Genomic DNA, 11,728 nt, shown 5'->3' with positions numbered 1-11,728 from the left:
TCGTTTCTTATGACTTTAATTTAATGAATTAGAACTACATGGCATTGATGACATATTTGTATTTGATGTAGCTATGAGCTTCATGTCCAGCAACAAATATATCAGTCCTATTTCAAAAAGATAGTAACATTTATGTGTTTTGCTTTAGAAAAATTTAAATTCCAGTTAATTCATTCTACAAGGCATTCAATAAGAACATTTAATCATCGATTAATCTGCTTTATGTCCAGCGACAAATATATCAGTCATTATCCAAGAAGAGAGTAACATGTGTGTGTTGCAAAACATTGCTTTCTGTCAATTTAAAATCCTTTCAACAGGTTCTTGTTTCTTGTTTGCCAAATTAAAATACAATGTGTTGACACGCCTGAAATAAACCCTGATTTATTGTATTGCTTTTTTTTTGGGGGGGGGGGGGGGGGGCTTTGCTTATTTTTGTAGCTATGGTTGCTGTCTCATTGACATACAAAAAAAATGTCTTCACTGGGAACTCCAAAGCTGGAACCTACAGACTTCAGTTTAGCAGGGACGTAACTCTATTACATTTTTGCACATAGAATCTTTACAGACACAGTCAGTGTAGCACAGTTGTGCTTCTCAACGACATGTCTACTTAGCTACCAAATGATGCATCCAAAAAATGACTGCGCGATATATTCTCCGAAATTTTGCAATCCTTGGACATACACCACACCCTTTTGAAGTAACAAAAAATATTCTATATATTAAGGTGTTGACATAAATTAAACTAGAAATGTACTTATCCTTTAAAAAGTTTAAACTGCAAATATAAAGTTTAAACTGCAAATATAAAGTAGAATGGTAATAAACACAAAAACCTATACAAGCAGGCACTCGTCTTACCTCTCTCTTAAAAAACTTCTACTTCTTAGTCATATACTTGTGTTTGTCAAGCATATAACTAACATAAGCAATATGTTTCTCAACAAATGAATCAGTACTGCAAGGCATTGATGACATATTTGTATTTGATGTAGCTGTGAGCTTCATGTCCAGCGACAAATCAGTACTGCAAGGCATTGATGACATATTTGTATTTGATGTAGCTGTCAGCTTCATGTCCAGCAACAAATATATCAGTCATCATCTTTTTGTTCAAAGTTTATGGACATAAAAAGTTTAATGGACACAAAGACCTATAAACGCAGGCCCTATATGCTAAACCCTTCTTACCTTTCTCTTAAGTCTACTTCTACTTCTTGGTCATATAATTGTGTTTGTCAAGCATATAATTCTATTCATTTTCCAAGCATTGTAACTCATTTTAAAACTCGTACAAATAATTTTTTTATAACTAAAATGAAAATGTTTTATTAATGAAACGAACACTCAGTGGTCGAAATTGTCAACATGCCAGACAAATAACAAATAAGAAAGGGTCTAACGAATTTTAAAATTAAATCTTTATTATGAAAATAAAATTTGTTCTTTAGATATTAAAACCTATGTCAATTAATAATATTTAATTACCGGAAATAAAATGCAGGAATGTGTTTTACATTAATACACAATGCTGTATAATGCTGCCGCAATAATAACTATAAATATGAGGTGAATGTGACATGGAATATAAAAATACCGTAAACAAGACAAAACAAGAGCAACACAAATATATAATGGATACTATTTTTTTCATACTCATGCACACGACAAACAATTCTGAAAACTTAAGCCGAGAAATAATAGTCCCATGCACATCTGCGATGTTTATTATCTGTCCTTTTGATAAATGTAAACACGCAGTCACACTTACAGCAGACTTCTTAGCTGAACCGTGGAGTCATTAATATGTAAGGTGTACTACCCTCCTTTCGAAGAAGCCTAGTCCAACAAACAGATAGATTGGTTATCTGTCGGACTAGTCTATTATATATATATGAGGAGGAAAGTTTATTTAACCTAATAATGACTTTACGGTTCAGCTAGCAAGCAATTTAACCAAAGATATTACATTTGACTACACACTCAATGAAATCGGCTGTAATATTGAATAAGGGTCAATTTCTTTAAGATTCGGGCTAAATATAGATCTGCGTTCCAAGTTTTAATCTTTTTGTTGACATAATAAATACGAACAGTTAAGATTGCATATTTAGCTTCATTTTTTTTTGCGTACATAAGCAACATCCTGTTTTTCAAAAACTGATAAAACTTGAGTCATAATTTGTCTAAAATTATGCAATGCATAAAACGATCAATATCAAATAAGGTTTGAGCTTTTCGTTTCTCCACTCAATTTGAAATGATTGGTGTTTTCTACACAGAGAATGTTTAATTTAGCAGGTGGGTTTTTTTTTCAAGTAAAGAATTTTGCGCTTGCTTAAAAAAAGAAGAAAATCAGAGATTTGTTTCCTTCACTTAAAATGAAGTTATAGATGTATATAAGAAAGGAAAGTAATAACCAAACTCACGAAAGTTTTGGTGATAATGTATTTATATTTGTTTGGATTCTAACAACTAAATTAAATGTTTTCTTATTACTAGAAAAAAATTCAATAATGCATATGGCTGCCAGTTCGTGGTATGAAATAGGAAAACTTACAAACGTACAAAAAAAGTTCGAGCTGGTATGCATAGTGACGGGATCCCTTTTAAAAAAAACTGAACATATTTCTAATCTGACAACAGATTCTTTTTAATAATGCCAATATTTTTAATAGTGACGTTTATATTATATGCTGCCAAAACCTCATCCAAATTTTCGTTAATCGAGGTAAGATTAAGTACTGGTGTTATCGCCATCATAAAAGTAAAATACCCTTTCTCTTTTTTAAATTTGTAACTAGTTACATTTTTTCCCAATTAACAAGTGATTTTTTACAAATTCCAAAATTGCAAACTTTAAGCAAATTACTTTACTATTTTGTTATATGTATTCATTCATTCATAACAAAACAACGTCAACAACTATTATACACTTATTAAAAACGAATTCAATAAACACTCGTTTATCTCTTTGGTTTCTTTGAATGTTGAATCTTAGGAATTTCCTCATTTTCATAAACCTCGTCAACAGCTAAATCATTTTTAGCTTGTATTTTCATGCGTTTGTCTTTCTGTTTAGGATGAGGAGGTAATATAATCTCCTCTTTCAAATTCACATAATCTTTAGCTGAATGAGAAGTTGGTCTTTTAGTGTTCGAATCACTAGTAAAATTTGTTCTGATTTTATTAATTTGTTTTGGGTTGTCATCGCGACTGGGTAAGTTCGGAACCTTACTCGGATCGTCATTAACTACATAGTATTCTGAGCCTGCTCCTGTTGTATAAAGTCTTTTATCTTCACCCCGTGGTTCTAAGTAGATTGGTTGTTCGGCGGGACTATCAACGTTTTCATATTTTAACTCGGCCACATTCTGATAATGTAAGACAGATGAACCAAGATCAGGCTCAACTTCCGGTTCTCGTATGACAGGTTTCCGTCCTGGTGGTCGTAATTCCTCTGATGCTACATCACTGGGAGTTGGTAGTTGGTCAATTTTTAAGTTTTTAACAGTCTGTTTGTATTTATCTTGGCTTTTCTTCTGTGATTTCCTGTATCGAATCCTAAAGATATTAAAAATTCAAATTAAAAAAAAAAAATATATATATTATTAGAACAGTTTCGGCCAAAGCAGGAGTATGGACACGGGCCATTCTCTGCGTATTATAAAGGTGGTACCGAACACTACAGGGAGATAACTCTGTAAAGTCAACTAAACGTTTCGAATTCAATCACGTTGTATTGTTAAGGAAATAGTCAGCTTCTCAATGATCAATATTAGTGTTTGTCAAATTGCTGTATATCAAACCATTTTTTCCTTTAATGTCTCTGATTCAGGTTTTTGAAATTTTGACATTTTTGTCAAAGGGTCAATTTATACATTAATTCTATGAAAATTAAACGAGCCGAATTAATTTTAGTCAAGGTGTTAGGTACAACATCAAACACCATACAACTGCATACAGTTATATTGGCCTATTATATATTAATGACAAGATGTCAAAGTGAGACAGTTTTACATGAAATGCGTGAAGTCTTATTCCTTATGTGTAAAACATAATTTGAAATTGTTGGCCATTCATAATTTAATGATATCATACAGACTTAATTCACAGTCTTGTGAACACATGCCAGTTTTATATATCATATTTGTTCAACTACTATATAGTAGTATACTTTTTTTAATTTCTAGTTCCAGGGTCCCAAAAAGTGTCTTTATCATAAATTCCATCCTTATAACATTGAAAATAAATACAACAGTTTTACCACACATATAGAAACATTGATTACACCAGAAAGAACAAGTGCTCCGGAAGGGTAAGCAGATCCTCCTCCACATGTGGCACCTGTCGTGTTGCTTATGTTATAACAAATCCGGTAAATAGTCTAATTCGGTAGGTCGCATTCATGAAAGGGAAGGGTATTGTAGTTACGACGTAAGAAATATATATCTGATATCATTTGTGAAACGGTTATTCCATAACGATCAACCAACTCGTGAAGGCGTCCGTAAATTTAACGAAGAGATGATTTCAACTTCACCATTTGGAACTCTTGGTTTAATAGTTTGTGAATATATAGTTCGCTACTAACCCCTTCGGATCAATAGAGGGTTAGTAAAAAAAACATTAGGAATAAGGCCGAATTTTACTCACTCTCTATGGTCCGCAGGTGGTCAGATGTGAACCATATATATATATAACGAATTTATCCCACAAATACGAGACTTTCACAGCCGAGTATTGTACAAAAATAAAAATGAAATAGAAAACAATCTTCTACATTGAAGACCTGTTGGTGACCTTCTGCTGTTGTTTTTTTTCTATGGTCGAGTTGTTGTCTCTTTAACACATTCCCCATTTTCATTTTCAATTTTATTAGTTAAAATTTATGAAACTGACCCGCTCCTTAAATTCATTTCATACATCAATTTTCCTATAAGTTTTTTTGTGACCTAAAAAGATGCTACTTACAAGATAATAACAGCTAAACAAGCAATAACACAGGCAGCCACTATCGCACCAATAACAGTTCCAGCAATGGCCATGGCACCCATGCCTTCAACTATAAAAAAAAAACACAAAATAATCATATCAATAAAAATTAAGATGGCCGAAATAAGCCGACAAAAATACTATTTAAAACTTATATAGTACTCTTTACAGAAAGTTTTTGCATAGCACTATACAAGCTGTTTTACTTCCGGGTGAAAAGAAAGTTCTCTGTACAGAAAGTTTGTACATTGTACTACAAGCTGTTTTACTTCCGAATACGATGAAAGTACTCTGTACAGAAAGTTTGTACATAGTACTACAGCTTGTACTACAAGCTATTTTACTGCCGAATACAAAGAAAGTACTATGTATGTACATTGTACTACAAGCTGTTTTACTTCCGAATACGATGAAAGTTATCTGTACAGAAAGTTTGTACATAGTACTACAGCTTGTACTACAAGCTATTTTACTGCCGAATACAAAGAAAGTATTATGTACAGAAAGTTTGTACAAAGTACTACAAGCTGTTTTACTGCCGAATACAAAGAAAGTACTATGTACAGAAAGTTTGTACAAAGTACTACAAGCTGTTTAACTTCCGAATACAAAGAAAACTGTTTATTTCCGGATAAAAAGATAATACTTTGTACAGAAAGATTGCACATGTTACATTACTTTTATAATTGTTTAAAATTCGGACTAACGAGTTAGCCAGAAAATCTTTCAAGTTACAGTGCCTACTGAAAACAATTATTGGTAGTTTGGAAAAAAGATCCTTACACTTTTCATCCCGTTGTAACTTTCCATAATATTTTTGTAATATCACAAATATCGCTGTTGCTTGTTACATACATTTGTACTTTGAACAATCTTTCTTACCGAGGACTTTATATGTAAGTTTTAAATAGTATGTTTGTCGGCTTACTTCGGCCAATGGGACCCATCGTACAAAAATAACACATTTCGCAAACATTCTAATTTCGCACCATAAACAATAAATGTTTCTACTATAAAATACATTTTTAATAGAGTTTCCCTATTTAAAAGAGAAAGTATAAATTGAAGTAATAAATTTGGCTCCACCACATTATAAAATAATTTGAACAACCTGTTACAGTAGATGTGCTCTTGACTTCTGTGGAAGTGGTCTGTATAGTGGTGAATACTGTAGTCTCCTCTCTCACCGTCTCGGTAGACGTATTGTTCGACATTGTTAATGTATCTATTTCGTTCGTTCTCAGCCCATTTACGTTGTAGTTACTAGAAAAAAGCAAATTCAATCAATTAAGCGTGCTAGTAAAAGATCCGATTCATATTTAATAATTCAAAACTAAGTATTAGTACTATAGCCCTGTAGTCAACTGGTGTTTTTTTGGGTGCGGACATGATTCAAACAGTGCCTTTTGACTATATGAATTTTAAATTTTTTAAATTGTGTGAGTGTGCTTAAACCAAGGTTGCATCTCACTCAAGCAAAGTTGAACTATATAGTTTTGAATGAGCTGTTTTATTTGATTTCTTTAGGGTTGTTGTGTCCCCAAACATTTTATGTTATGCTTTCAAGATTATAATTATTTTTTTAAAACCGTTTTTTTTCTAAAGTGAATATTGATTGGTTAAATATTTCTCAGTGATGTCCTGCCATGGCTTTGTTTGAATTTGTTTGTTAGCTTGTTGGTCATGAATGTTTGTCTCTAATATTTAATTAACTGTGCATTTGTATTCAGATATCGCAGATCAGATTTATTCGTTCATTGTGTAATCATACGTTTTTTGATTGAGTTAAGTCTGCCAATTGATATTTTATCGTGTGTTTTTCTATGTTGTGATGTTATGCTATTGTTTCAGAAAAAGGGAGAAGGTTTGGATCTATTAAAACGTTTAATCCCGCTGCAAATGTTTGCACCTGTCCTAAGTCAGGAATCTGATGTACAGTAGTTGTCGTTTGTTTATGTAATATATACGTGTTTCTCGTTTCTCGTTTTGTTTATGTAGATTAGACCGTTGGTTTTCCCGTTTGAATGGTTTAACACTAGTAATTTTGGGGCCCTTTATAGCTTGTTGTTCGGTGTGAGCCAAGGCTCCGTGTTGAAGGCCGTACTTTAACCTATAATTGTACTTTTTAAATTGTTACTTGGATGGAGAGTTGTCTCATTGGCACTCACACCACATCTTCCTATATCTATTTTAGTATTTTTGTAACTGGTAAATGGTATTGATAAAAAAAAAGTGAACAATCGCTTAGTCGGCAGTATTTTGGTATTGGCATGATTTCAACAATAATTTTTGTCTGAATCTTTCCAGTTCGTAATATAATGCAGGGATGGATATACACCTTGCCTCGTCAGGTCTGTGTTTTGTTTTTGTTTGAAGTTATTTTCTACGAATCGATCTGAAGAGTTATGCCTTTTTTAACTTATTTTAATAGTTGTTTTTCTTTTTACTTCTGTTACACCACTGTCCCAGGTTAAGGGAGGTTTGAGCGCCCACATCAAACATATTAAACCCCGCTCAATTATTTATGTGCCTGTCCTAAGTCAGGATCCTGTAGTTCAGTGGTTGCATTGGTTTACGTCTGGTATGTCTGTTTTTTGTAACCTTTTTTGTTATAAATTAGGCCGTCAGTTTTCTCAATTGAACTGTTTTATGTGTTTAATGTCGGGCCTATTAGAGCCGACTATATATACAGTATGGGTGTTCCTCATTGGTGAAGGTCGCATGGTTGCCTATAATGGCTTACATTCACTTCATTTGAACTTTGAAAGCTAGTTGTTTTATTGGCAATCATACCACATCTCCTTTTTTTTTGTACAGCGGATGACCGTGAGGGCATTCCGGTGTATTGTTTTCGCCTAAATTTCCATTACAAAATATTCGTTTTGGGTTTTTAACCGATCTATAAACATGATGAATACGTACACATCATCAAGTGCAAACTAATATTCCTTATCATTGGTTATAAATTCATTTTAGATGTTCAGTACTTAAGTACTTTGATTTAAATTATTTAAGGTTGAATTAAGGAAAGGAAATTTTGATATTAGTTCCCCGAACCGTCGATGCTGTTCATCAGTCACCAGAATGAAATCTATAACAAAAGTTTGATATTTGTAATCATTAGAACTTAAATCTGCAAGTCAACACCTAAGCACCCAATCCGGAACAAAACTAGAGGCTCTTAAGAGCCTGTGTCGCTCACCTTGGTTTATGTGCATATTAATCAAAGGATACAGATGGATTTATAACAAAATTATGTTTTGGTGATGGTGATGTGGTTGTAGATCTTACTTTACTGAACATTCTTGCCTCTTAAAATTTTCTATATCTATAAACACATAAATAAGGCCGTTAGTTTTCTCGTTTGAATTGATTACACATTGTCTTATCGGGACCTTTTATAGCTGACTATGCGGTATGGGCTTTGCTCATTGTTGAAGGCCGTACGGGACCTTTTATAGCTGACTATGCGGTATGGGCTTTGCTCATTGTTGAAGGCCGTACGGTGACCTATAGTTTTAATGTCTGTGTCATTTTGGTCTTTTGTGGATAGTTGTCTCATTGGCAATCATACCACATCTTCTTTTCTATATTGTCCCATTAGTAACAGAGGAAAATATTTTGTTAAAATTTACAAAAAATTACCAAATTAATGAAAATTGTTAAAATTGACTATAAAGGGCAATAAATCCTTAAGCAGTCAACTGACCATTTTGGTTATGTTGACTTATTTGTAGATCTTACTTTGCTGAACATTATACTGCTGTTTACAGTTTATCTCTTAGTATCTATGATAGTATTCAAGATAATAACCAAAAACAGCAAAATTTCTTTAAAAATTACCAATGGGGGGGCAACAACCCAACAACCAGTTGTTCAATTCATCTGAAAATTTCAGGGCAGATAGATCTTGACTACATTTTACCCCTATGTTTTCTTTTAGCCATGACGGCCATATTGGTTGGTTGGTCGGGTCACCGGACACATTTTTAAAACTAAATACCCTAATGATGATTGTGGCCAAGTTTGCTTAAATTTGGCCCATTAGTTTCAGAGGAGAATATTTTTGTAAAAGTTAACGACGACGAAGGACGAAGACGACGGACGACGGACGCCAAGTAATGAGAAGAGCTCACTCGGCCCTTTGGGCCAAGTGAGCCAAAAAATAGCAGTTACCCCTATCCACTTAAGCAACTGGTCATGAGGTAACAATCATACTGTGTGCCAGTTTAAATAAGACTTTATCGACTTTGTGCGCCCGAACGCTCACTTTTAACATTTGAAAGTCAGTGCTGTAAGACTACATATAGGACTTAATGCACAGGCACTTGTTTCTATCCATTGAACGTAAATATACGTTGATAGTGGTTCTTCCAATGGATAGAAACAAGTGCCAAATTCCGCAGGGAAATGGGACCTTAGTGTCTTACTATTCAAGGGGAATTTTGAGAAAAAAAATGTTTTAATCATGTGTCAAGTAAGATCAATTGACACAAAACTCAGGTCACAGTTCAATACCATAAATCAACCAATTTGAAAGACAAAAAAAGTTACTATAGTTTTCTATTCTACAGTTTATACTAATCATAAATTGTAAGAATTATATAAATCAGAATAAGAGTTTTACATAAAACTACGTATAATATGTTACTTTCAACTCAACATTTGCACTTGGGGCTGATACACGGCATAGGTTAAAACCGGGTCATCGTAAACGAGACCCATATGATTACTTGCATATATGTCATAATGAAACAATTCGTATAGTTTATAAATCAAAATGTTGGAATAATAACAGGGATGCCACTTGGTATATAATCAATATATACGATAAAGTTAAACATATACATTGGCGGATCCAGAAGCTTTCGTTGAGGGGGCACTGACTACCTATAAAGGGGGCCCGCTCCAGTAATACTTCAGTAATTCCCTTTATAATCATCAAAAACTTTCCCGCAGAAGAAGAGAGACCGGGCCCCCTGAAAAACCCTCTAAGTGCGCCTTTGATATATGCATTTTAATCCTTCAGGGTTTTACTTTTTGTAATAAAGTTATACATATGTGTGTATTCTCGACGTTTTGTGGTGCATTACAGGGTCAGTGTAGCACGTGGATGGGACATATATTTATTTAAAGAACAAATATTTGAGGATGTCCATAGATTCTTGTAGGTATATTTTAACTTTATAATTGAGGAGCTTAGAAGGGTTAACAGTTCCCTTCCTCATCATTGTAAACATTTGAAAGATTACTAGTATATTATGTTATTGAACTAACTCACATTAATTCAATGCAGGTTTTATTTATATATACATGTATATACCGAATTAAGAAATACCCATTGGTTCCTGTGGTTTGGCCCAAATCACAACTCCCTTAGAATTAAGTACTGTGTTTACTTACTTACTAAATCATACCCGACCCGGCACACACACGCAACAACAAAACAAATGTCGAGAAACGTTGAACTGGTTAAAATCTTATTGAAGTGCCATCATATTGCTGTACTATTTTTCTGATTTGGCTCCAAATGGGAAATGATATATGTTTAACAATGCATGGTTATAAACTCGAGGTTAGAAACGACCACAGATAAACAAGATAAATACGTAAGGATCAAAACAATATATATCCATCCCACAGTCAGTAGTTAGGACCTACATATACATTACAAAACATCGGAAGCAAGTAAACGTCCTGAATAACCACGGAAGAAATCTATTTATGGAACTCAAAAATGATCTCAAAATAAAATTGAACCATAAATGTTAGTTTAAAGGTTCATTTGATTCAGTTCCAATTTCCTTGTGTACATATCCATTCACAAGTACGGAGGGCGAGCACATACTTCTTTGTTGGTTTAATAGTAATGGCAACAAATAATAAGGCTTACCTTCTATCACATGTAAAACACTGAACTTTTTAGTTAGCATTGTTACAAACGAATTAATTTTCCATAAGGAAGTGAAATAATATCTTTACTTTTCGGAAAACGATTCAGGAAGTTAAAATGGAGTTGTCGTTCTTAAATAGGTAATACTTGAGTACACACTTACAAAGTTAAATATATCTTGATGGTTTAAAAATATCTAAATGGGATTGGGCACTGACTATTTAGGTCTACAAATCTTAACGATTTATTTAATTTTCATGTGTTATTTTAACGTGGATTTACGAGTAGATTACAAATCGACAAACCGTTTTAAAGTAGATATCATTTCCCTACTGCTTAAGTAGAGAAGTAGCTTTTAAAATGCCTCCCGACTAAAGTGATAGTAACAAAGCAAGTTTGAATACATGTACATAAAAATGACAAAAATATTGAAGTGTTTATTAACATAATTATACCTGTTTATTTTTTTTTTGGTATAGATACAGGTATAATTTTCTTTCGCCATATAGAATTGATAAGTTTTGATATCTTCTTACCTTCGCCTTTATGATACAAAATCCTTTATCACTATATATATAAGTAATAACTTGTTATACAACATCATGACTAAAATAATACAGAACATTTTAGCGACGCTAATATCTTGTCACTGTAAGTGTTAGTATGTATATGGAACTTTTAATGTTGGAAGATGTATAAATTATAGATAATTACATAAATTGACTATTAATTTTCAGATTGAACTTTTTCTGTTAACTATCTCAACCATATATCTGCACATAATATTTATTTATATAAGTTTTTTGTCACTGATTCAGTTATATTGAAAGTTTTGTT

General features: G+C 33.0%; 1 protein-coding gene across 2 annotated transcripts; it reads right to left on the bottom strand.

Moving 5' to 3' along the window:
• Nucleotides 1–1,406: 1,406 nt before the first annotated feature.
• Nucleotides 1,407–11,558, bottom strand: LOC134687017 (uncharacterized). Of its 2 annotated transcripts, none has more exons than XM_063546931.1 (4): nucleotides 11,428–11,558; nucleotides 6,110–6,261; nucleotides 4,978–5,068; nucleotides 1,407–3,567 (listed from the first exon to the last, which is right to left on the bottom strand). In XM_063546931.1, the coding sequence occupies exons 2-4, from the start codon at nucleotides 6,210–6,212 to the stop codon at nucleotides 2,970–2,972; spliced, it is 792 nt and encodes a 263-aa protein (XP_063403001.1). In that variant the 5' UTR covers nucleotides 6,213–6,261; nucleotides 11,428–11,558; the 3' UTR covers nucleotides 1,407–2,969. The 2 variants fall into 2 exon arrangements, with proteins under 2 accessions (XP_063403001.1, XP_063403000.1); XM_063546930.1 differs by lacking the exon at nucleotides 11,428–11,558 and adding an exon at nucleotides 10,892–11,021.
• Between the last annotated feature and the right edge of the window lie 170 nt (nucleotides 11,559–11,728).

Source organism: Mytilus trossulus, chromosome 10, assembly GCF_036588685.1.
Source record: "Mytilus trossulus isolate FHL-02 chromosome 10, PNRI_Mtr1.1.1.hap1, whole genome shotgun sequence".
NCBI classification, from domain to species: Eukaryota; Metazoa; Mollusca; class Bivalvia; order Mytilida; family Mytilidae; genus Mytilus; species Mytilus trossulus.
Note: the sequence above shows the minus strand (reverse complement) of the source record. Positions and strands in the feature narration are given on the sequence as shown.

Bases quoted from the DNA above. Each gene is read 5' to 3' on its own strand.
- LOC134687017 (XM_063546931.1), bottom strand. From the start codon at position 6,212: ATGTCGAACAATACGTCTACCGAGACGGTGAGAGAGGAGACTACAGTA. The intron at 5,069-6,109 runs GTTGTTCAAATT...TTTTTTTTATAG, and splicing joins GAGCACATCTACTGTAACAG to TTGAAGGCATGGGTGCCATG. The intron at 3,568-4,977 runs GTAAGTAGCATC...TAATATCTTTAG, and splicing joins TGTTTAGCTGTTATTATCTT to GATTCGATACAGGAAATCAC.